General features: G+C 41.4%; 1 protein-coding gene across 1 annotated transcript in view; it reads right to left on the minus strand.

The window, feature by feature from the left end:
* Window positions 1-27,270, minus strand: part of LOC134351625 (interleukin-17 receptor A-like) — a 64,132-nt gene that overhangs the window by 3,430 nt on the left and 33,432 nt on the right. Inside the window, exons 8-12 of the mRNA XM_063058024.1 lie at window positions 13,596-13,670; window positions 10,193-10,259; window positions 9,518-9,562; window positions 5,243-5,338; window positions 1,135-1,170 (exon numbers count right to left, since the gene is read on the minus strand). Of these exons, the coding sequence (XP_062914094.1) occupies window positions 1,135-1,170; window positions 5,243-5,338; window positions 9,518-9,562; window positions 10,193-10,259; window positions 13,596-13,670 (319 nt within the window). The remainder of the gene's footprint in view (window positions 1-1,134; window positions 1,171-5,242; window positions 5,339-9,517; window positions 9,563-10,192; window positions 10,260-13,595; window positions 13,671-27,270) is intronic.

A 27,270-nucleotide genomic window follows, 5' to 3' on the forward strand; every position in this document is an offset into this window, starting at 1 on the left:
TTCAGTTAGTCCTGACGAAGGGTCTCGGCCCGAAGCATCGACTGTACCTCTTCCTAGAGATGCTGCCTGGCCTGCTGCGTTCACCAGCAACTTTTATGTGTGTTGCTTGAAATTCCAGCATCTGTGGATTTCCTCGTGTTTGCGTTTTTAAATTCAACATCAGCTCGGTCATTTTCATATCATTTGTACTTTTCATTTAGTTACTGTTATTTAGAAGCACTTCTGTTAAAAGTTGAAGGAATTTTTATCAATATTTGAATCTATCTTTTGTGAGAATGCCAAGTATTGTCCTTTTACTCAGCTCCTTGCATATTGTAACATGTTGGTGAATAATAAAACCGCCTTCAAACTACAACTACCCTGGGACAGGAGTTTATCTATCTGTCTAGCGTAGGAAAACGGGGAAACTCTTGAACAAGGGCAGAATGCCTAGAGTTGCCCCTCTGGTCAGACATGGCCCTGAATGTTTCATATCTGATCGTTTGACCACATGACACTGGCCACTGTTACCAGATTTACTTCATAAAGATAAAAATCCCTGGAGATTTGAAGGGCTCAATTTGAGAAACAGGAGGCAGGTAAAGAAAGGAAATTGACTGAGAGTTAATGATTGAAATATATTTTGCATGGGAGTGTTGAACACAAGACCACCACTTGAAATTAAAACAGGATATTGTGACAAAGGGCTTGTATGCAATGTGGAAGTTAATCATTTTACAGAGATAAAGGTAGTTTCAGAAATCATGACAAGTTGAATGACCTTTTACAAATGAAGAATGGGTAGAGAATGGGGACAAATGATCATGAAAATACACGCTATCGACCAGTGGCTTGGTGAAAAGCCACAACACTACACTGCATGTTTACTTGGTTCAGAGACTTTAACTGAAAGTCATCTACAAATGGAATTATATTTGCATGTTACCCATTACAAATAAAATACATTTTTCTATTTCTAATTTGCATTTTCAAAGTCACATTTATAACTGAACTATCTTGGTTACACCAGTCGTACTTTCTTGGCATTGATGGTGCAAGGTTACCTTTACTGGAAGGTGAATCTAAATAGAACTTTTCAATGTACATACACATTGTGCACAAAAAAAAGAAACAATTCTAGTTTGGTTAACATACCATGAAGCAGCTCTTTTCCTGGTGGTCTTATTGTTTCTGAAAAAGAAGAAATGGTCTTAATATTGAAATGCAAACAAATCACTTAAAAAAAACTTCTCTATAACATGCACGACACTAAGATCTGTGACCTTAAGTGTTCATTTCTACTTTTTCTCAATTGCCAAGTGAACATATAAACAAATCTGTGGGGCTGATATTTACTGGAATACTTTTGACTAAACAGTGCACTGTTATTGACATTATTCTAACTATCAAACCATTTAAATATAATGAGAAGATGCAGGCAGTACGAGATAGGACAGACATAAAAAGGTACTACTAGAAAAAAACATATGCACTTAGTATAATAAATATACAAGTTCCTCTTTTTTTTTAAAAAAGAAAGCCATTCAAAATCTCAATGCAACATTTTGAGTGCAAGGTGCTGCTTCTTAGGGCTTCTTAGTGATAATTTTTCAAAACTCGTTAGATTCTGAGCTAGTTCCTGAGGATTGGAGGGTGGCTAATGTAACCCCACTTTTTAAAAAAGGAGGGAGAGAGAAACCGGGGAATTATAGACCGGTTAGCCTAATGTCGGTGGTGGGGAAACTGCTGGAGTCAGTTATCAAGGATGTGATAACAGCACATTTGGAAAGTGGTGAAATGATCGGACAAAGTCAGCATGGATTTGTGAAAGGAAAATTATGTCTGACGAATCTCATAGAATTTTTTGAGGATGTAACTAGTAGAGTGGATAGGGGAGAACCAGTGGATGTGGTATATTTGGATTTTCAAAAGGCTTTTGACAAGGTCCCACACAGGAGATTAGTGTGCAAACTTAAAGCACGCGGTATTGGGGGTAAGGTATTGGTGTGGGTAGAGAATTGGTTAGCAGACAGGAAGCAAAGAGTGGGAATAAACGGGACCTTTTCAGAATGGCAGGCGGTGACTAGTGGGGTACCGCAAGGCTCAGTGCTGGGACCCCAGTTGTTTACAATATATATTAATGACTTGGATGAGGGAATTAAATGCAGCATCTCCAAGTTTGCGGATGACACGAAGCTGGGTGGCAGTGTTAGCTGTGAGGAGGATGCTAAGAGGATGCAGGGTGACTTGGATAGGTTGGGTGAGTGGGCAAATTCATGGCAGATGTAATTTAATGTGGATAAATGTGAAGTTATCCACTTTGGTGGCAAAAATAGGAAAACAGATTATTATCTGAATGGTGGCCGATTAGGAAAAGGGAAGGTGCAACGAGACCTGGGTGTTATTATACACCAGTTATTGAAAGTGGGCATGCAGGTACAGCAGGCGGTGAAAAAGGCGAATGGTATGCTGGCATTTATAGTGAGAGGATTCGAGTACAGGAGCAGGGAGGTACTACTGCAGTTGTACAAGGCCTTGGTAAGACCACACCTGGAGTATTGTGTGCAGTTTTGGTCCCCTAATCTGAGGAAAGACATCTTTGCCATAGAGGGAGTACAAAGAAGGTTTACCAGATTGATTCCTGGGATGGCAGGACTTTCATATGAAGAAAGACTGGATGAACTGGGCTTGTACTCGTTGGAATTTAGAAGATTGAGGGGGGATCTGATTGAAACGTATAAGATCCTAAAGGGATTGGACAGGCTAGATGCAGAAAGATTGTTCCCGATGTTGGGGAAGTCCAGAACGAGGGGTCACCGTTTGAGGATCGAGGGGAAGCCTTTAGGACCGAGATTAGGAAAAACTTCTTCACACAGAGAGTGGTGAATCTGTGGAATTCTCTGCCACAGGAAACTGTTGAGGCCAGTTCATTGGCTATATTTAAGAGGGAGTTAGATATGGCCCTTGTGGCTACGGGGGTCAGGGGGTATGGAGGGAAGGCTGGGGCGGGGTTCTGAGTTGGATGATCAGCCATGATCATAATAAATGGCGGTGCAGGCTCGAAGGGCCGAATGGCCTACTCCTGCACCTATTTTCTATGTTTCTATGTAAACCGATGTAACATTGCATCCAAATGTGCCTGTGTCCATTTACTGTATATTCCGAATTATGTTGTTCAAACCTACTGAAGCAGGCAAAAAGTGCTATCTTTGTTTGGGAATTCTCTTGAATTAATGCCATATCTAAACACAAGGTGCTGAAACTGGAAGGCCCCAAACTGTGCCCCCCACCCCCTTAGTGCTACTTAAAGGAAAACCATTACCTGCACAATGGTTGCTGCTTAATTTCTAATTTTGTCATGATTCCGGAAGTTTAATTTGCTATTCAAGACTGAACGCCTGACACTCACTACAATATTCAACAGGCAAAGAAGGTTCCCACCAGAAAATTTATTTGTATCGTATCCCATCACCAATGCCCCCGCCGTTCTCCATCACCCTGTCTTATCTTCATATTTACCAGTGTGGGGTCCTTAAACCAAGCAGCTAATTTTCTTCAATGCATGCTACCATTACATTTATTTCCAAGTGAGAAAGATTTGTTGATGACTTGTAGTATCTATTCCAGTCATAATAGAGTTTTTCTTCAAAAAGGGCATGCCAACTTTCATTACTTCAGGCCGCCTCGATGTGGGACTGGACACTCAAATTACTGGCCAGGATTTGCCGTTAATGAGGGGGGGGGGGTGGTGTGGCAGGGGTGTTCACTAGCTGTTTGCATCAGTCATGTCATCAGAAGCTTTACAATAAATGTCTGAGGAAGGCTCTGATTTAGATATAACTGATAACAATTATAAACTTATGCAGACTGATTGTGTGCAACTTACTACGCGACCTGATAATCCAGTACCATTGTATATTTTGAGATAATTTAAGTCATCCACCACCCCTACCCCTGAAAATCCTGGTCGCAACAGTTTAACTACCTAAATAAGTTGTCAAATTGCAGCAAAAAAACTCTCGTTGAAGCCACTGAGAATAATCCACCATTTCCCCAACATGTTTGTGTCCATTGAAAAACTGGCCCCCGTTCATCGGTGAGATCTGTGTGTGTGGTGGGGGGGGGGCCCACAGCCACTTTCTGTGCAATTGATCGAATACCTACAAGAAGTTTCGGCAGACACCCCAGGTTCACTAGTTGTCTAAACTGCCATGTAAAATGAAAATTGGTAAATACCTTTAAAACATGCATAAAATTACCCAGGACTTTTTTAAAATAGAAAAACAAAGCTAAAACATACAAATTAAAGAAATTTAAAGAAAATAAAACATTCACTTAATACTAATTAAGTAAATAAAATGAAAAGCTCAATTAACCTTTCACTGACTGCCATTTTCTACCATTCAGTCATGTGACTGCACCAAATTAATCTAGTATGCATTGATAGCGCAGATTTTGCAGTCCAAGAGCTGCAGTATTCTATAGAAGGTCACACTGCCCAGCTGGACTTCACACATCTAACAGAACAACAAAGGTTTCTGCTGAGTGGATGGCTGCACTTGTGAACTGCTCACTGATCAATCTCAGCAGAATATTTGCCTTATTATGCAGACCGAGAATTAAATTGTATGGAGTGCGAAAGGCCAAAACAAAATCAGGAAGAATCAAACGTCAAAGGTTGCAACTTCCCTTGCACAAATTGATTCTTTAGTTTTTTTTCCCTCTGCTCCCTGTGCATCCCTGGCACGTTCAATAAAAGATGCCAGTCAAGGAGCCAGGCACAGTGCAGGTAATAAGCAGAAAGTTTGGAACAACTGATCAGGGTGACACTCTGAACGGCTAAGCAGACAACATCCTCCTCAATTACAGTACCTGGGGACAACAGGATCCGTGCATTCACTCAGTGTTGATTTCATAAGTCACTGTTCCTGTTTTCTGAGCTTACTTTTTCATTGACTATTTCATGCAATACTTTCTTCCTGCCTGTCATCATCCTTTTCTCTATTAAGCCATAGCATTTCAGAACACTTTTATGTCGGATTAAAATTACACTATTGGGATAGATATTGAGAAGCCAAGGCAGTGCCTGGAGAGGGAAGATGGGGAATGAGATTATAGCTCTACATGCCTATCTCACAATCACATTTATAATAAACTATCATCAGCAGCCCAATTTTAAAACACAGGCCTGGAGTGATCTGGAGAAATAAAAGACTAGTAAACGGAATGTAACGATCACTGGGTTGGATAAGACCCTCCTTACCAATTGGCTTGGATTTCATCTGTAGCCAAGCAGCACAGCAAAAAGCAATCACCAATACGATTACACCAATGCCAACATAGTAATGTGTCCGCTCAGCTGCAAACGACAGAACACAGATTAGCATGGGGCTAGCAGTATTTAAAAAAAACTTTACAACTACTCAATTATATTTAGAATACATCAGTTCACTTCATGCTTCTTATAGATTCCACATTAAACCACTTGACTGCATCACTAATTTGTTGTGGCATAGGGAGATACAGAATCATTATTTACAAAGTGTGTATTATCCCATCAGGAAAGGTTATTGTAATTTGGAATTTCTGATCTACATGCCAAACAGCTCACAGAAACTGCATACAGAAATGTTTAGGATAATTCAGCAAGGTTGTTGGAGGAATTTGTGTTAAATCTGCACCCTGAATCTGTCTTTCACATGGAGCCCAGTTGCTCTCTTAATTACAGGTCAGATTTGGACAGGACACAAAGAAAATCTCTTGTACAGTGGTAATGAGTTTCTCAAACAAGTCAGTTTATTCAGGCCCTGTTGCAGTGTCCACTTCATGTGAGAGCTCAAAGATACTCCACTGACTCAAACTCTTCCAGCAATTTATGTAACCGGGTGACCGTCGGATCTTATTCAGTATTGTTAAAAGTGTACTTGGGCATCCATCCAGGTAATACTAGAATAGCTGTCTGTGCCTTTAAGGGGAGAAGGTGATGTCATTACACACGCGTGGGATAGTGGGGAGACCATTTTGCTTTCTGCTGAAGATGTGGTAGGGTGTTGGAATTGGGTTCCTCCCAGAGTGTGCTGGGCATGGTGAGGAAAGATTTCCACAAGTGAAGGAATCGACACTGGGTAGCGTGGCTTATACGAAGTTCCTCACCATCCAAGTAGGATTGCCACTACCGTTATTAGTTCTGGTATTTTTTTATACTGCATACGCAATTCTGTCCATACACGAGGCTGTGGATTGAAAGTTAAACTGAGATTGTAACGGCAAGAACTGGTTGTAAATTTGTTCGTTTTGTTTCGTGACCTTCTTCTGGCACTTAAACATCGAAAACTGAAAAAGGAATTTAAACCCGAAGAAGTATTTGTTGTCCTGAGTGTGTACTTTTCCCCAGGCTACATTTATAATATCTGCATTGCAATAGTGACTTGTGGATTTCACAATTTCATCAATAATATTCTTTTCTTTGTAGCATTTGATCTTTGTTTTATCTCACTAAGGGCTGCCTTTTATTGCCTGACAAATAGGACATAGCTTGTGAATGGGTGGCCAACAGCTTTCAAAGACTCTGTTGGTTGCAGGGACTGTTCTGGGTCTATGACTGTATGACACAGCATGGCAACATTAAAACAGGAGTAGAAGCATAAACCTGGCTAATTTATATACAAGTATTTGGATATGACAGGGTAGCTTCAGAACACCATATATAAAGCCTGACAGAATACTTGGATATAGTTAATTGCAGAGTAAAAAACAAAAAGTTGTGTCACATCTTTATAAAACAAGGGAGAAGTGTTTAACTTAGGTACAAAGGGGAATTACTAGAATGATATGTAATGCCCTAGTTAAGATTTCTATTGCTACGCTGTAAGGTATTTTTATTTTAGCAATTTTCTGCAAAAGCAGTGTGTCCTGTTAGTAAAAGTGTTTTGGCTTCGGCTAAGGATAAGGAGCCACGCTGTCTAACTTAGTAACGTTGTGTCTGCCAATCAAGATTGTCCTGGTATGTTTTGTAACTTTCTGTCCAGTGGGGTCCAAAGGAAGATATTTGAGAGAGCTAGGCAGGATCGGATTTCTGAAAAAAAAAGTAGTCTGGTTTGGGGCCTTTGGCGAGAACTGCAGAGCAGGACAAGGAAAGATGCCGCAAAATACTGCTCAAGGTAGAGACCCCGTTGTAAGTAATGCTTTGTGCAAATGAATGGTTCCAAGGAGGAAGTGCCAATGCTCCTGAGTAACCCAGTTCATTCAAGGTGGTCTTTGAGGGAAGTTCAAGCTGTGGCTGGTGTCTTTGATGCAGAATGTGGGTTCAGCATGTGAGTAAAGCGATATACACGACTACTCCAGAAATAAGCTCCAACGTTTATGTGCACATTGGACTGGTTTAACTGTAATAGGCCATTTTATTTTTCTTTTCTTTTTCTGTTAGCTGTTTGTTAAAGTTGAAATTTTGGTAAATACAGTGGTGGTGGAAAGTTTCTGAATCTTGTAGAGTTTTCTTTATTTTTGCATAAATATGACCTAAAATGTGATCAGATCTTCACAAAGGTCCTAAAACTAGATAAACAGAACCCAATTAAATAACATAAAAACATTATACTTGTTCATTTATTGAGAAAAATGATCGATTATTACATATATTTGTTGGAAAAAGTATGTGAATCTCTGAGGTAATGCCTTCCATAAAAGCTATTTTGTGTCTGGTGTTCCAGTCAATGAGATGAAATTGGAGGTATACGCTGTAGAGGTGCCCCCCTATGAAAAAGACACACAAAATCAGGTTACTCACAGAGCTTGCTCTTCTCAAGAAAGATCTGTTTATGTGCACCATGCCTAGATCAAAACAACTTTCAAAGGACCTTAGTAGAATTGTGGGGATGAATCAAGCTGGAAAAGGCTACAGAACCATTTCTAAAGACCTAAGTGTTCATCAGTCCCTAGTAGGAGAAATTGTCTAGTACTGTTCCTACTCTCCCCAGGAGTGTGTGTCCTGCAAAGATCACACCAAAAGCACAACATGCAATGCTGAAGGAGGGGAAAAAGAACCCAAGGGTAACAGTAAAAGACCTGCAGAAATCTCTAGAATTTGCTAAAGTCTCTGTTCATGTGTCTACAATAAGAAAAACACTGATCAAGAATGGTGTTTGTGGAAGAACACTACAGAGGAAACTACTGCCTTCCAAAAATCATTGTTGCACATCTAAAGTTTGCAAAAGACCACCTGGATGTTCTACATTGCTTCTGGGACAATGTTCTGTGGACAGATGAGACAAAAGTTGAACTTTTTGGCAGAAATGCACATTGCTATGTTTGGAGGAAGAAGGCACTGCACACCAACACCAAAACCTCATCCCAATTGTGAAGCATGGTGAAAGGAGCATCATAGCTTAGGGCTACTTTGTTGCCTCAGGGCCTGAACGGCTTGCAATTGTTGAGGGAACAATGAATTCAAAAATGTATCAAGACATTTTACAGGAGAATGTCAGGGTAGCAGTCCATCACCTGAAGCTTAATACAAGTTGGATAATGCAAGAAGACAATGACCTGAAAGGCAAGAGTAAGTCAACAACAGATGGTTTAAAAAGAAGAAAGTTCATGTTTTAGAATGGCCGAGTTAAAGTCTTGACTTTAATTCTATAGAACTTTTGTGGAAGAACCTTAGCAAGCAGATCACACAAGGAAGCCCACCAACATCCCAGAGTTGAAGCAGTTTTGTAAGGAGGATAGCCTAAAACTACTCCAAGTTGATGTGCAGGATTGATCAACAGTTACTGGAAATGATTGGTTAAAGTTATTGCTGTACAAGGGGTCACACTTGCTATTGAAAGCAAAGCTTCACATATTATTTCCAACAAAGACACATAATATTGGATCATTTTTCTCAATAAATAAACAAACAAGTATAATGTTTTGTGTGTTGTTTATTTAGTTGGGTTCTCTTTATCTAGTTTTAGGACTTGCGTGAAGTTCTGATCACATTTTAGGTCATGTTTCTGCAGAAACAGAAAAAATTCTACAGGGTTCACAAACTTTCTAGCACCATTGTGCATTTCTTTTATGCCAATGTATGATCTGTTATTTTTCTGGTGAACAACAACTTTGCATGGGCCAGTATTTACACAGCATTTTCCTCCCCAGAACATCACAACTCCCCCATGTTCCTCCCCAGAACATCACAACTTTCCTGTTTGGTTGAGCCCCAAATCATACCAGCATAGACATATATTGCTTATGAAAGGTGGCCTTCTCACTGCCAAGTCACGTGGCTGTCAGCAGAGCTAGATAATGAGCCAAGTTTGTATATGAGCCTGATGAAAGGTTACAGGGAGAGATTAGAAATCTTGGGATTACACTTACTGAAGAGAAATTTAATGTAGGCTTTTGAGAGAAATAATATTGAATGGCAAAGCAAACACAAAACGATGAATGCCCACTCCCATATTTATTTATTTAGTTCTGTAGGCATAATACTACTTACATATATCAAAAGGTAAAGAAATTATACCTTTAAAGTTTGACACTCCAATCAACTTGAACATACCTGGATCTATTGTTGTTGGTACTGTTGGTTTTGCTTGTGTTGTTACTGAAAGAGACAAGATCCAAATAATATTAGAAATGTACAAATAACATAAAAGACATGGGCAGCACTGCTAAAGATATCACCAAAGATCTGAGCTCAAATATAACCTTGCCTCTGATGTAGAATGTCTCACATGGATAGTTTAATTAAATAGAGCCATGTAGGTCAGAGGGGACTGTCAACAATAGCTTGCATTTATGCACCATATTAAATGCTAAAAAAAAAATCTTAAGGCATTTTGAAAATAAAAGCCAACTCAAATGTACAGAGACAAAAGTTAAACAGGGAAAACTCACCAAAAATCTTGATAAGGTCAGTTTAAAGAGAGAACTCATAGGGAAAAGTTTTAAGGAATGACAAGATATGGTATGGTTAGCTGAAGGCAGGGTTGAAAATTGAAGGGGGTTGGGGAATCTGAGCTTGGAGATTACAAGGTCTAATGTATAAAAACTCCTGAAATCTTGTCTCAATTTAACCCCAAAGTTTTTAGTTTTAAGATTTCTTCTTATAACAATGTACATACCTTTACCTTTAAAAAATGTTTATTCCCTTATACATTTCCCATTGCCACATCTAATCTCCAGCCACATACTCGTCCCAAACATCTCCACCCATTGTAACGCCATAACTTACCGATGGGAGTAACAGTTTGAGTGGCCCGTTTGCAGTCATGAAGACAACCTTCAAAAAATGGAATAACCTGCAAAACAAGAGAGTCAAATTAATAATTTTCTTGTACCTAACTAGTGACTTTCAAAAGGATAACAAGGTGGTGACAAAAAGAGGGTTTCTGAAGATGTGTATGTTAGTTTGAAAAGCTTTTTGAATTTTAAAATGTGTAAGGTGAGTAAAGCCATGCTTCAGTTGCTCAGATCACATCTGGAGTACTGCATTCAGTTTAAGAACACAGCATCCTAGGAAAAGTGCACTGATCTTGCAAAATCAGTCAGAGTTGGATTAATAATATCACCAACTGATCAGGTTTTCACAAGCTTTTACAGAGACCTGCAAAAAGTTTATTTTTCTCCTGAAAACAAAGCAGAACAATTTATGTTTATGTAACAACTCAACCAAGGTAAATCTCTCAAGATGCTTCAAATATGTAGCAACTATGTTTAGTTGGCAGCACACTTGAGCTGTCTTATAATTCAGGCAAGTACACCACCAGGGTCCATTACATAGGCCTACACTGACATTGGTGACAGAATTCTGAACTCTCGACAGTAACATCTTTGAGGTGATATATTAACCCAAGCCCCCACGTTTTTCAGATGGGCATTAAGCACTGAAGAGCAGGACAGCAGTCATTTGTTTATGCCCTAGTCAACACACGTCTTGCGATCAAAACTAAAAACAGGATCCGTGGTCATTATTATAATGCCATATGTGGGATATTGCTGTGCATAATTTGTCTGTTACCTGTATTACAATGATAAAAAAAAAATCAGGATCCCATAGAATATATAGGACAGAAACAGGCCTATCAGCCCATAACAGAGAAATTCCTCCTTTCTATTCCAAATTTAGTGTCAATCTCTATTTCATTCACATTTATATCCTTGTATGGACTCTTCTTAAATGCTTCTGGTATCAAGGTTCAAGTTCTCATTCCCTGGGGAATTAAGAAGTTTCTTTTTACAGCAATAGTCATTTTCAAAACTTGAAATATTCTCTCTATAGTGTCTTAATCAAAACTTTTTAATCACTTTACATAACATTCAGGCTAAGTTTTCTTTCCTTCAAGCATTCTGTCCCAATTTGTAGGTCATTTCTATTTTCGTATATTTCTTGTAAATTTTCTCTGCAGTCTGTCATCTTGAAAGCCTTATTATAATATGCCATGGTCTAAGCACAGTCAAACCAAAGTCCAGTGTAGGTTTAGTACAACTCCCCTGCTTTTCAACACCAAGTGCCTGGAAATAAGGACAGTGTTATTGGTTGGTTTACTTATGGCTATATTAACCTGCAACAGCAAGTTAGTATTTAAAGATAATTTTTCACTTGATCCGATAAAGACTTGCATCTTCTAAATAACATGTGACTGCCCTATTAATGTACTAGTGTGATTTTCTGAAGCCCTCTTCCATACTGATTAGTCATCAAGTTTGGATTCACATGCTCATTTAGAAATTGCATTGATTCTGAAGTCTTAATCGTGACATCAGAACAATCAATATTGAGCCAATGCAATACCATGCACTTTCCTACCAGCACATTGTTTCTAGCAACCTTGTATTATTATAGACACTATGCATTGCTGCACATACAATTTTAGTTATTTTAAAATGATTTTCTTTTACAATATTAATCATTCTTTCAGAATTCTATTTTACTACTTGCTGACTTGCTATAAAAACCTTCTGGTATTTTCTTTCTTACACTTTTTTCATTTAATATTCAGACTTCTTATGTATATTCTCTCTCACTTTTATTAAAGCTTTTGCCATCTGTTTACCCTTCCTGCGAGTTCACAGGCCCCATCCTAGATCAGGTGGTGCCATGGCCTCTGGGTACAGCTCCTTGTGCTCAAAGTGTTTCTAAAGTCCAATGAGAATGACCCGCCTCCCAGCCACATCTGATTTGTCTGATTCTATTCCACTCACAGATGGCTCAGACAGTGAGAGAGATCATTCACTTTAATGTCTGGTCTGCTATTTAAAGTAGCATGGCAATTCCTCCCTATTCCTACTTATGTCATTTCATTGCTGAACTGAACTGGATTTATTCTCTTCCTTTCCAAACTTCTCCAGGCAAGATAAGATATCCCTTACCCCGATACCAGGTAAGCAACATACCCTTTTTGGCTGCAGAATTTTATAAAGTTCCTTATTACCATCACATTCCTATTCTGCTCTTCTTTCCTTCTGAGTCTTAGTGCACTGGTCTGGACTGTAGCTGTCCACTGATTTCCTTCTTAGCTACTCTTATATCCCCTTTACTTAGTTCTCTAGCAGTTATACCCATCCCTTTACAAACCCATGCTTCCCTCTAGATAAAACTCATTTGATTCCCTCCCTGTAAACCAGCAGTGGTTAATTTGGATTCTCCCTTTGTTCCTTTGGAATATGCAATCAAATGGCAACATAACTCTTAATGGAGTACCAGGTTCTAACTCTTCATTTTATGGAGTTAGATGCTGTTACTCCAATATTTAGTCATGGTGCACTGCTTCTAATCTAGAACTACATAGTTTCCTCAGTGAACTGTAGCACAATGGAAGCATGACTACAAAGATTTTTTTTTGAGATATGGACACTGCTGACATTTCTCACTCACCTCTTGAACTCACTGTTAAACACACTGTTGTAAGTCTGGAGTGACACAAGCCTGAACAGGTCAGGCTGGTAATTCCCTTCTCCGCTCAGGCAACCTCATGATTATCCAGCAATGTTAGTAATAATGGTAACCAAAGTATGTTCCAGATAATCACATTAATTTAATTGTTCAACCTAGGGCTCTGGCTTTCTAATCAATAGATTAATTGCTGTGCTATCACAAGCTTTTTAGGGATCTATTCAATTAGGTATCTAAATCCCTTACTCACTCTTCCTTCAGTTAGTCCTGACGAAGGGTCTCGGCCTGAAACGTCGACTGCGCCTCTTCCTATAGATGCTGCCTGGCCTGCTGCGTTCACCAGCAACTTTGATGTGTGTTGCATAAATTGTTAGAATGCATTTTGATACCAGCACTGCATCAAATGCTAATATTGCCAAAGGGGGTTTGATGGTTTTTTTCTTTGAACAGGTTCCATGGTCTTTCTTTGTTTTGTAGCTATCTGTGGGGAGATGAATCTCAGGGTTGTATACTGCATACACACTTTGACAATAAGTGTACTTTGGATCCACCACATCACTCATGGGTTGCAAGATCAGATTTAAGTACTGCCTCCTCAAGCAATTCTACTTCAAACTGAAAAAGGAATTCCGAGTGTTTCAGACATCTTTGCAGGCAAAACTGAGTTCACACAAGTCTCACTGCAAAGGTAAAATTCAACCCAGCTTCTGGAATTCAATTTAAAATATATATTGTTTCTTACCTCAATTTTATAAGTAGTACAGCTTTGCATCCAGTTTTCAAGTGAAAAAGTTACATTTACTCTTTGTTCCACGATCTGTCATAAATTAAAAAAAAATAATAAAATTAGTCATTCTTAAATTTCACATACCTGCCTTTCCTCGATGTTGCGGAGGGAGATGTTATCTTAACTCCAGTCACAGAAAAACTTCAAGTAGCCATTAAAATTATCAAAAGTAATTGGTGTTAATCTACAATTAAAATACAATATTGGAAACACTCAAGTCAGCAGGGAGAGAAAAGAACTAATGTTTCAGATCAAGGTCCCTTCAGTAGAACAAACGTTTTAAGTTGAAGTGAGGTGGAAGAACACACAGAACCAAGGAACGAAAGCTGTAAAGATAACAACTGAAATCACAGAGAAATTCCTATTATTATTTGGAAACTCTGGCGGTTTGTGACCTGGCTGGTGCAAGTCCTCTTCCCCATAATCACAAAACACATCTAGATATTTCCTACACTTGCTTTAAACTTACTTGGTACTGCTGCCAACACTGCTTTTTAACTCACTGGAGCACTATTTCCCACACATAATCCCTAAACACACTAAGGTCCCACTCCCTACACTCGTTTTAGAGGTACTTGGCACTGCTGCCAACACTGCTTTTAAACTCTTTGGAACAACATTTCCCACACACTATTTCAACTCACTGAATTCATTGGAAAATAACTTACACTTTTCTGACATGTCTTAAAAGCTGTTATTAGAAATACATTCCTATAGCCTGGAAAAAAACCTACCAGACACCAAAATCTCAAATGTGCCAGAATATCAGAGTTTCCCTGAAGTTTAAAAACCAGCAATTAGAATAAGGACAATAAAACAAAACATACAGACAAATCAATGGGGAAATAAAAGAGTGAGAGTGAGAGACAAATGTGGTAAACTTAAAATTGCTGCAACATGCCCAATCAGAAGGTGACATGCTCTTCCTTAAGCTTATTCTGGACATCTTTATAGGAATCTTTGAGATGGATGGAAAACATAGAAACATAGAAAATAGGTGCAGGAGTAGGCCATTCGGCCCTTCGAGCCTGCACCGCCATTCAGTATGATCATGGTTGATCATCCAACTCAGAACCCTGTACCTGCCTTCTCTCCATACCCCCGATCCCTTTAGCCACAAGGGCCATATCTAACTCCCTCTTAAGTATAGCCAATGAACTGGCCTCAACTGTTTCCTGTGGCAGAGAATTCCACAGATTCACCATTCTCTGTGTGAAGAAGTTTTTCCTAATCTCAGTCCTAAAAGGCTTCCCCTTTATCCCCAAACTGTGACCCCTCGTTCTGGACTTCCCCAACATAGGGAACAATCTTCCTGCATCTAGCCTGTCTAATCCCTTTAGGATTTTATATGTTTCAATAAGATCCCCCCTCAATCTTCTAAATTCCAACGAGTATAAGCCTAGCCAATCCAGTCTTTCATCATATGAAAGTCCTGCCACCCCAGGAATCAATCTGGTGAACCTTCTTTGTACTCCATGGCAAGAATGTCTTTCCTCAGATTAGGGGACCAAAACTGCACACAATACTCCAGGTGTGGTCTCACCAAGGCCTTGTACAACTGCAGTAGTACCTCCCTGCTCCTGTACTCGAATCCACTTGTATTGAATGCCAGCATACCATTCGCCTTTTTCACCGCCTGCTGTACCTGCATGCCCACTTTCAACGACTGGTGTATAATGATACCCAGGTCTCGTTGCACCTCCCCTTTTCCTAATCGGCCACCATTCAGATAATAATCTGTTTTCCTGTTTTTGCCACCAAAGTGGATAACCTCACATTTATCCACATTAAATTGCATCTGTCATGAATTTGCCCACTCACCTAACCTATCCAAGTCACCCTGCATCCTCTTAGCATCCTCCTCACAGCTAACACTGCCGCCCAGCTTCGTGTCATCCGCAAACTTGGAGATGCTGCATTTAATTCCCTCGTCTAAGTCATTAATATATACTGTAAACAACTGGGGTCCCAGCACTGAGCCTTGCGGTACCCCACTAGTCACTGCCTGCCATTCTGAAAAGGTCCCATTTATTCCCACTCTTTGCTTCCTGTCTGCCAACCAATTCTCTATCCACTTCAATACCATACCCCCAATACAGTATGCTTTAAGTTTGCACACTAATCTCCTGTGTGGGACCGTGTCAAAAGCCTTTTGAAAATCCAAATATACCACATCCACTCTACTAGTTGCATCCTCAAAAAATTCTATGAGATTCGTCAGACATGATTTTCCTTTCACAAATCCATGCTTTGTCCGATGATTTCACCGCTGTCCAAATGTGCTGTTATCACATCTTTGATAACTGACTCTAGCATTTTCCCCACCACCGATGTTAGGCTAAGCAGTCTATAATTCCCCGGTTTCTCTCTCCCTCCTTTTTTAAAAAGCGGGGTTACATTAGCCACCCTCCAATCCTCAGGAACTAGTACAGAATCTAAAGAGTTTTGAAAAATTATCACTAGTGTATCCACTATTTCTTGGGCTACTTCCTTAAGCACTCTGGGATGCAGACCATCTGGCCCTAGGGACTTATCTGCCTTCAATCCCTTCAATTTACCTAACACCACTTCCCTACTAACATGTATTTCCCTCAGTTCCTCCATCTCACTAGACCCTCTGTCCCCTACTATTTCCGGAAGATTATTTATGTCCTCCTTGGTGAAGGCAGAACCAAAGTAGTTATTCAATTGGTCTGCCATGTCCTTGTTCCCCATAATCAATTCACCTGTTTCTGTCTGTAAGGAACCCACATTTGTCTTAACCAATCTTTTTCTTTTCACATATCTATAAAAGCTTTTACAGTCAGTTTTTATGTTCTCTGCCAGTTTTCTCTCATAATCTCTTTTCCCTTTCCTAATTAAGCCCTTTGTCCTCCTCTGCTGGACTCTGAGTTTCTCCCAGTCCTCAGGTGAGCCGCTTTTTCTGGCTAATTTGTATGTTTCTTCTCTGGAATTGATACTATCCCTAATTTCCCTTGTCAGCCATGGGTCCACTACCTTCCCTGATTTATTCTTTTGCCAAACTGGGATGAACAATTGTTGTAGCTCATCCATGCGATCTTTAAATGCTTGCCATTGCATATCCACCATCAACCCTTTAAGTATCATTTGCCAGTCCATCTTAGCTAATTCACGTCTCATACCTTCAAAGTTACCCTTCTTTAAGTTCAGAACCTTTGTTTCTGAATTAACTATGTCACTCTCCATCTTAATGAAGAATTCCACCATATTATGTTCACTCTTACCCAAGGGGCCTCTCATGACAAGATTGCTAATTAACCCTTCCTCATTGCTCAATACCCAGTCTAGAATGGCCTGCTTTCTAGTTGGTTCCTTGACATGTTGGTTCAAAAAACCATCCCACATACATTCCAAGAAATCCTCTTCCTCAGCACCCTTACCAATTCGGTTCACCCAATCTATATGTAGATTGAAGTCACCCATTATAACTGCTGTTCCTTTATTGCACGCATTTCTAATTTCCTGTTTAATGCCATCCCCAACCTCACTACTACTGTTAGGTGGCCTGTACACAACTCCCACCAGTGTTTTCTGGCCCCTTAGTGTTATGCAACTCTACCCATATCGATTCCACATCCTCTTGGCTAATGTCCTTCCTTTCTATTGCGTTAATCTCCTCCCTAACCAGCAATGCTACCCCACCTCCTTTTCTTTCATGTCTATCCCTCCTGAATATTGAATATCCCTGAATGTTGAGCTCCTATCCTTGGTCACCCAGGAGCCATGTCTCTGTAATCCCAACTATATCATATTCATTAATAACAATCTGCACTTTTAATTCATCCACCTTGTTACGAATGCTCCTTGCATTGACACACAAAGCCTTCAAGCTTGCTTTTACAACACTCTTGGCCCTTATACAATTATGTTAAAAAGTGGCCCTTTTTGATTTTTGCCCTGGATTTGCCGGCCTGCCACTTTTACTTTTCACCTTACTACTTTTTGCTTCTACCCTCATTTTACACCCCTCTGTCTCTCTGCACTTGTTCCCATCCCCCTGTTGTGAACTAACCTCCTCTCTCCTAGTCTTTTTAATTTGATTCCCACCCCCCAAACCATTCTAGTTTAAAGTCACCTCAGTAGCCCTCGCAAATCTCCCCGCCAGGATACTGGTCCCCCTAGGATTCAAGTGTAACCCGTCCTTTTTGTACAGGTCACACCTGCGCCAAAAGAGGTCCCAATGATCCAAAAACTTGAATCCCTGCCCCCTGCTCCAATCCCTCAGCCACGCATTTATCCTCCACCTCATGGCATTCCTACTCTCACTGTCGCGTAGCACAGGCAGTAATCCCAAGATTACTACCTTTGCAGTCCTTTTTCTCAACTCCCTTCCTAACTCCCTATATTCTCCTTTCAGGACCGTACCTATCTGGCTCCTCACCCTCCCACTTCAGGATATCTTGGACACGATCAGAAATATCCCGGACCCTGGCACCAGGGAGGCAAACTACCATCCGGATCTCTGGACTGCATCCACAGAATCGCCTATCTGACCCCCTTACTATCGAGTCCCCTATTACAACTGCCCACCTCTTCCTTTCCCTACCCTTCTGAGCTACAGGGCTGGACTCTGTGCCGGAGGCACGGCCACTGTCGCTTCCCCCAGGTAAGCTGTCCCCCCCAACAATACTCACAACAGGAGTACCTATTGTCAAGGGGCACAGCCACCAGGGTACTCTCTATTACCTGACTCTTCCTCTTCCCCCCCTAGCCGTGACCCACTTGTCTGCCTCCCGTGGCCCTGTGTGACCACCTTCCTGTAACTCCTCTCTATCAACTCCTCACTCTCCCTGACCAGACAAAGGTCATCGAGCTGCAGCTCCAGTTCCCTAACATGGTCCCTTAGGAGCTGCACCTTGGTGCACCTGGCGCAGATGTGGCCGTCCGGGAGGCTTGGAGACTCCAGGACCTCCCACATCCGGCACCGAGAACAACAAACTGCCCTCACACTCATACTGCCCCTCTCCTCAAATAACAACAAAAAATGAATACCAAACCCTCTTCGCCTCGCCCGTTTCCGCCTAAGGCCGTTGAACTGAAGCTCTTAAGCCTTCACTCTACTCCCGGCTCACTCCGCAGCCCGCTATACAAGGCTCTGTTCCTTTTAAATCTTCCGCTCTTCACTGCCCAATGTCACACTCCTGCGCAGTCCCGCTCTCTGAACGCTGATGTGGGAGTGGGATAGCTGGAAGCTCAAAGTCACCCTTGTGGATTGAACAGGACTGTTCTGCAAAGCAGAGGCCCTATCTGCATCTGATTTCTCCAGTGCTGAGACAATATTGTGAACACCAAAGCAACACATTAAGTTGGGAGCAGTACAAGTGAATTCCTGCTTCACTTGAAAGAACCATTTGGGTTCCTGAATGTTGGGAAGGGAATTGATAAAAAGGCTTGTGTTGCATGGGAACCTGTTGTGAGAAGGGGAATAGCCCGTTGAGATGCAAATGTCAATCAGGTAGTCACAGAACAAACTATTCCTTTAAAATGCTGAAAGGAGGAGAGGAGAGTAACACATCTGGTGATGGGATCCCATTGAGTGGTGGAATTTGTGAAATCTAATGGCTTGTTGGATAACAGGTAAGTTCAAGATCATAAGACCATAACGCAGAGGATTAGGCCATTCAGCCTAATTATTCAGCTCCATTATTCCATCATGGCTATTTTACTATCCCTCTCACCCCCTTTCTCCCCATAACCTCTGATGCCCTGACTAATTAAGAACCTATCAACCTCTCCTTTAAATGTACCTAATGACTTGGCCTCCAGTCATCTATGGCAATGAATTTCACAGATTCACCACCTAAAGAAATTCCTCCTCATCTCTATTCTAAACGGACGTCCCTCTATTCCTGAATCATTCTTGTGAACCTCCTCTGGGCACTCTCCAATGTCAGCACATCTTTTCTTAGATAAGGGTCCCAAAGTTGCTCATAATGCTCTAAGAGTGGTTTGGCCAATGCCTTATAAAGCCTCATCATTATATCCTTACTTTTATATTCTAGTCCTCTCTTCTCTGTGGATTGTCACCTTGTCGTGGTGGAGAAGCTTGTGTGGTCCTGTGATCCTGAGAGCAAAACCTATGCTCCTGGTAGGGTCATCCATGGCAGTAAGGTCGAGGGTGAGGCCCCTGACAAAGAACAATCCAACCAAGACCTCAATGGTGGAACAGGCAGACAAAGTTACTTCGAACTCAACAACTGCGAAAGCGGATGAAGGCTGCAACAAATCCATCAGCTCCAATCGTCGTGGTTTCCATGCCATTGGAATCAGTTGGTTGATTTGTGAAGTATCGTGTGCTTCTTGGAGTGCAACATCAAGTACACATTAAACAAATACACTCACAGGTCTCTTTGCTCTGTGGGCCACTTCTTCAGAACGAAGACCATCATCCTCGACCTCGAGGGATAGCCATGACGATGATTCTAGTCCTCTCAAAATGAATGCTAACATTGCACTTGCCTTCCTTACCACTGACTCAATCTGCAAGTTAACCTTTAGGGAATCCTGCACAAGGACTCCCAAGTCCCTTTGCACCTCTGATTTCTGAATTTTCTCCTCATTTAGAAAGTAGTTTATGCCTTTATTCCTTCTACCAAAGTGCATGACCATACACTTCTCTGCATTATATCCATCTGCCACTTCCTTGCCCATTCTCCTGATTTGTTCAAGACCTTCTGCAGACAGACTCCCTGCTTCCTCAACACTACTTAGCCCTCCACTATTTTTGTATCTTCTGCAAACTTGGCAAAAAAGCTACTAATTTTGTCATCCAGATCATGAAAATATAACGTGAAAAGTAGCAGATCAAAATCACCCCTACGGAACACCACTAGTCATCAGCAGTCAAACAGAAAAGGCCCCCTTTGTTCCCATTTGTTGTCTCCTGCTAGTCAGCCAATCTTCTATTCATGCTGCTATATTTCCTGTAATGCCATTGGACCTTATCTTGTTAAACAGCCTCATGTGTGGCACCTTGTCAAAGGAGCTTCTGAGACTCCAAGTAAACAACATCTACCGACTCTGCTTTATCTATCCTGCCTATTATTTCCTCAAGGACTTCCAACAGATTTGTCAGGCAAGATATTCCCTCAAGGAATCCATGCTGAGTTTGGCCTATTTTATCATGTGTCTCCAAGTATCCTGAAACCACATCCTTAATAATGATTCCCAATCACTGAAGTCAGGCTAACTGGCCTATAATTTCCTTTCTCTACCTTCTCCCTTCTTAAAGAGTGAAGTGACATTTGTCCTTTTCCAATCCTTGGGAACCATTCCAGAACCTAGTGAGTTTTGCAAACACAAGGAAATCTGCAGATGCTGGAAATTTAAGCAACACACATCAATGTTGCTGGTGAACGCAGCAGGCCAGGCAGCATCTCTAGGAAGAGGTACAGTCGACGTTTCGGGCCGAGACACTTCGTCAGGACTAACTGAAAGAAGAGCTGGTAAGAGATTTGAAAGTTGGGGGGGGGGGGGAAGAGACCTAAAATGATAGGAGAAGACAGGAGGGGGAGGGATGGAGCCAAGGGCTGGACAGTTGATTGGAAGCCAACTGGAGTAAGTTGGCGGCGGAGATACGTTCGAAGAAAGGATATATGGCTGTGATAGCGAGCCTGAGTCAAAATGTGGTCGAAAAGTTGAGGAGCCGACGAAATTACAGATGGGGAGCAGTGCGAGATAGTTTCACTGAACTCCTGTCGAAGGAAAGATTTAAACTTCTTCAGTGTAGGCCTCACCGGAAGAAGCTTCACAGTAGTGAATTTAAAAACGCAAACACGAGGAAATCTGCAGATGCTGGAAATTCAAGCAACACACATCAACGTTGCTGGTGAACGCAGCAGGCCAGGCAGCATCTCTAGGAAGAGGTACAGTCGATGTTTTGGGCCGAGACCCTTCGTCAAGACTAACTGAAAGAAGAGCAGGTAAGAGATTTGCTCATTACTAATTCCACCACAATATCTTCAACTACTTCTTTCAGAACCCTGGGGTGTAATCCAGCTGGTTCGGGTGACTTACCTACATTCACACCTTTCAGCTTCCCTAGCACCTTCTCCTTAGTAATAGCAACTACATTCACTTCTGCCCGCTGAATTTCTGGCATACTGCTAGTGTCTACCACAGTGACGACTGATGCAAAATACTTATTAACTTCATTTGCAATTTCCTTGTTTGCCATTACTATCTCTCCAGCATCATTACGCCCTCTCCAGCCATTGCTGTTCTGCCATCATCCCTGCTAGTGTCCCCTTCCAATTAACTTTGGCCAACTCTTCTCTCATGCCTCTGTAATTGCCTTTACCCCACTATAAAACTGATCCATCTGACTTTAGTTTATCCCTCTCAAACTGCAGGGTGAATTCTGTCATATTATGATCACTGCCTCCAAAGAATTCCTTTACCATGAACTGCCTAATCAAATCTGTTTCATTACACAACACCCAATCCAGAATTGCCTTTTCCCTAGTGGGCTTAACCAGAAGCTGCTCTAAAAAGCCATCTCAAAGACATCCTACAAATTCCCTCTTTTGGGAAAATCAGGTTGGCGTTGGTTCCCAATCTACCTGCACATTGAAATCCCCCCATGACTATCGTAACATTTCCCTTTTTACATGCCTTTTCTATCTCCCTTTGTAATTTGTACTCCATGTCCTAACTACTGTTTGGGGGATTGTATGTAACTCCCATGAGGGAGTTTTTACTCTTGCAGTTTCTTAACTCTATCCATAAGGATTCTATATCTTCCCATCCTCTTTCCGAGGATTAGGTTTCATTTTTTACCAACAACCACACCACTCCCTCTGCCTACCCATCTGTCCTTTCGCTACAAGGTGTGTCCTTGGATGTTAAGCTCCCACTACGACCTTTGTTCGGGCAAGTCTCAATGATGTCCACAACGTCACAGCTGCCAATCTCTAACTGTGCTACAAGATAATCTACTCGATTCTGCGTACTGCGTGCATTCAAATATAACACTTCCAACCTTGTATTCATCACCCTTTATGACTTTGGCCCCACACCATACTTCAACTCATCCCACAGACTGATTGGAACAAAAACATAGCCTGTTTTCTAAATGGGCAGAAAATTCAAAAATCCGACCTGCAAAGATGACTTGGAAGTCCTCATGCAGGATTCCTTAAAAGTAAACTTGCAGGTTGAATTGGAGGTGAGGAAGGGAAATGCAATATTAGCATTCATTTCGAGAGGACTAGAATGCAAAGATATAATACTGAGGCTTTATAAGACACCGGTGTGGCCTCACTTGGAGTATTGAGAGCAGTTTTGGGCTCCTTATCTAAGAAAGGATGTGCAGACATTGGAGAGGGTTCAGAGGAGGTACATGAGAATTATCACAGGAACGAAAGGGCTATTGTATGAAGAGCGTTAGTTGGTTCTGGGCCTGTACTCGCTGGAATTTATAAGAATGAGGGGGAATTCTCATTGAAACCTACAGAATGTTGAAAAGCCGAGATAGAGTGGATGTGGAGAGGATGTTTCCTAAAATGGTGGAGTCTATGACCAGAGGACACATATTTGGAAAGGAGATGAGGAGGAATCTTTTTAGGCAGAGGGTGGTGAATCTGTGGAATGCAGTGCCATAGGCTACTGTGGAGGCCAAGTTATTGGGTGTTATTTAACACGGAAGTTGATAGGTTCTTGATTAGTTAGGGCATGGAAGGTTATGGAGAGAAAGCAGAAGAATGGGGCTGAGGGGTGAATTGGATCAGTCATGATGATATGGTGGAGCAGACTCGATGGGCCAACTGACTTAATTCCTCTCCTGTCTAATGGCTGCAATTTTGCCCTATCATCTGCCAATCCTTCTTCAGTCTTACTACACATTGCGTGTACTTGTAGAGCAACTGCCCATCCTCAGACTTACCCACCTGACTCCCCTCCTGCTGTCAAGTTAGTGTCAACCCTCCTGAACAGCTCCAGCAAACCTGCCCGCAAGGATATTAGTGCCCCTCATGTTCATTGTAACCAGTCCTTTTTGTACAGGTCATACCTTCCCCAGTAGAGATCCCAATGATCCAGAATTCAAACCTTGACCCCTGCACCAATTTCTCAGCCATACATTCATCTGCCAAATCATCCTATTCTTACCCTCCCTGACAGTTCTTCTGATAGCCAGCAGGAGATACAGGAACAGAAATATAGGTAGATTATGAAAAGATGGAAATGTAACATTGTAGAGGGTGATTTGACAAGGTGCCACACACGAGGCTGCTGACCAAATTAAGAGCCCATGGTATTACTGGAAAGTTACTGACGTGGATTGGCTTATTGGTAGGAGGCAGTGAGCGGGAATAAAAGGATCCTTCTCTGGTTGGCTGCCAGTGACTAGTGGTGTTCCACAAGGGTTGGTGTTGGGACCGCTTCTTTTTATACTGTATATCAATGATTTAGATGATGGAATAGATGGCTTTGTTACCAAGTTTGCAGATGATACAAAGATTGGTGGTGGGGCAGGTAGTGTTGAGGAAATAGGAAGGCTGCAGGGCTTAGGTTAGAAAAATGGGGAAGGAAGTGGCAAATGAAATATGATGTTCAAAATTGCATGATCATGCACTTTGATGGAAGAAATAAATGTGTAGACTATTTTCTAAATGGGGAGAAAATCCAAAAATCTGAGATGCAAAGAAACTTGACAGCCCTTGTCAGAACAACCTAAAGGTTGATTTGCAAGTAGAGTTGGTGATGAGGAAGGCAAATGCAAGGTTAGTATTCATTTCAAAAGGTCTAGAACAGGGGTCAGCAACCTTTTTGCCTCTGTGGGCCAGATCGCTTATTAATGAGCAGTTGGTGAGCCAGATAAATGCCATAAAAAACTTGAAATATGGGAATTATCCATTTAAATGCATCTAGTTATGTTTTGCCTCAAATTAATGAATAACACATGCTAGAAAATCATTTGCGCTTAACCAAGGATGCCAATTAGTAATCAAAGAACTCAGTTTAGTTTTTCTGTCCCACCGTTGCTGGTGTGCCATCAGTTGTGATGCCAATTAGCTTCAAAACATTAAGTCTTATTTCTGACATCATTTTCAACAAAGCTTCAAAAATGTCTGCTCCAGTAACCGTGTTCTTCATAGGAATTAATTGAATAAACTCTTCAAAAATTTGACAAGTTGAGGTCACTCCTCACACAAACACTGCAAGTTGAGCAGTGTCTCTCAAGTCTGTACTCTCATCAGGCGCAATTGAAAAAAAATGCAATTCGTTGCAGGCATCCCTTAAACAACTTTTAATGTTTACTGACATTTCTTCAACTCGCCGTGTGATCGTTCTTGCTGACAGGCTGATAGATGCAAATAAAGATTTCTTTTCAGGACAAACAATATCCACTACTGCCAGTAAGCATTCTTTAACAAACTCTCCATCTGTAAAAGGCTTCATCTTTTCTGCAATATGTTTTGAGACTTCATAGCTGCTATTTCCTTCATTTTCACTGCTTTTTCGGCACTCACTGTCTACCTTCCTGCGTTTTGCAATCATTGCCACTGCAATTTTTTTCTTTGATTTTATTTCGAAACACGAGTTATTCAACAAGTATCATATCACATGTAAATATCTGGATATTTAGCGTGGATTTCTTATTAAAACAGTGACGCTGTTTCTGTTTACAAATTTGAACGATCCCATCTGAAAACCTGTGCGTGTTTGGAGAGTATCTAATACATATTAATCAGGTAGTCTGCCTTCCCGTCATTCGTATATACCAATGTTTGGTTTGGAACAAAACGGAACCTGGGGCCAGTGTAACAAGACGCCATGCATGTCCATCAGTGTGGTTGCATGAAACACTCAGAATAAGTAAAAATCACTCGCGGGCTGGATAAGCATAGCATCCCAATATTTGCTTGCGGACCAGTCAGAATACCTTCGCGGGCCAGATCTGGCCCGTGGGCCGTAGGTTGCCTACCCCTGGTCTAGAATATAAGAGCAGGGACATGAGGCTGAGGCTTTATAAGGCTCTGGTGAGGCCACATCTTGAATATTGTGAACAGTTTTGGGCTCCTCATCTAAGAAAAGATGTGCTGGCATTAGAGAGGGTTCCAAGGAGGTTCACAAGGATGATTCCGGGAATGAAAGGGTTATCGTATGAGGAATGTATGATAGCTCTGGGTTTGTACTCACTGGAATTTAGAAGACTGAGGGGGGATTTCATTGAAACCTTTTGAATGTTGAAACGCCTAGACAGAGTAGATGTGGAAAGGATGCTCCCATGGTAGGGGACAAGAGGGAACAGCCTCAAGATAGAGGGCGCCCATTTAAAACAGATGGGGAAAAATTTCTTTAGCCAGAGGATGGTGAATTTGTGGAATTTATTACCACATGCAGCTGTGGAGGTCAGGTTGTTTGGTGTATTTAAGGCAGAGCGTGACAGGTTCTTGATTGGACATGGCATCAAAGGTTACGGGGAGAAGGCCAGGAACTGGGGTTGAGAAGGAGATAGGAAAAAGGATCAGCCATGAGCTGACACGATGGGCCAAATGGCCTAATTCTGCTCCTATGTCTTATGGTCTTAATTTTACCAATATTGACCCTTAGTGTCAGAGGCTGACATGGGGCAGAATTTGTCAGGCATAATCAGGAGGATTTCTCGACAGTGTGGAAGTAATCCAACCAGGGAAGGGAGTAATAATAGACCTCGCATGGGAAATGAGCCTAGCTAGGTGACTGAAGTTTCAATAGGACAGCATTTTGGGAACAATGATCATAACTTCCTAAGTTTTCAGATAGTTATTGACGACAATAAGAATGGACCTTAGGGAAAAGTGCTAAATTGGGAAAGGCTAATAACATAAACATGAGGAAATCTGCAGATGTTGAAAATTCAAAGCAACACACACAGAATGCTGGAGGAACTCAGCAGGTCAGGCTGCAACTATGGACAGGAATAAACAGTCAATGTTTCAGGTCGGGACCTTTCTTTAGAATGGAAAAGGAAAGATACAAGAATAGAAAGGTGGGGAGGGGGTGGGAAGGAGGTTAGCTGGAAGGTGAAAGATAAAGCCAGGTGGGAGAAGGAATCTGATAAAACAGGAGAGTTTACCATTGGAGAAAGGGAGGGATGAGGGGACCCAGGGGAAGTAATAGGCAGGTGAGAAGTAGTAAAGGTGAGAGTGGGGAGGAGAGGAAAGGGGGGGGGGAAAGAGGAAAATATTTTTTAAGAGGAAGGGGTTGCTAATAACGACAGTATTAGTTAGTAAGAGTAAGCAGGAATAGCTGTTATTGGATAAGCTCACATTTGACATTTGACTTGGTTAAAGGTCAGCTGGACAGAATACAGGACCTATACGTTCCTATGAGGAGGGAAAAAAAAAGAAAAGCAAGATTCAGAAACTTTGAGTAACGAGAGATTTTGCATATTTAGTCAAAAATAAGGAAGCATATACAGGTTTAGGAAGCTGAAGCTGGACAGAGCCTTTGAAGAACATAAAAGAAGAATTTAAGTAAGATACAAAACACTAGAAGAACTCAGCAAGATCAGGAAGCATCTATGGAGGGAAATGAACAGTCAACACTTCCTGCCAAGACCCTTTATCAAGACTGGAAAGATAGTGAACAGAAGCCAGAATAAAAGGGTGGGGGTAACAGGAGG

Source organism: Mobula hypostoma, chromosome 9 (assembly GCF_963921235.1).
Source record: "Mobula hypostoma chromosome 9, sMobHyp1.1, whole genome shotgun sequence".
In the NCBI taxonomy this organism is placed as follows: Eukaryota; Metazoa; Chordata; class Chondrichthyes; order Myliobatiformes; family Myliobatidae; genus Mobula; species Mobula hypostoma.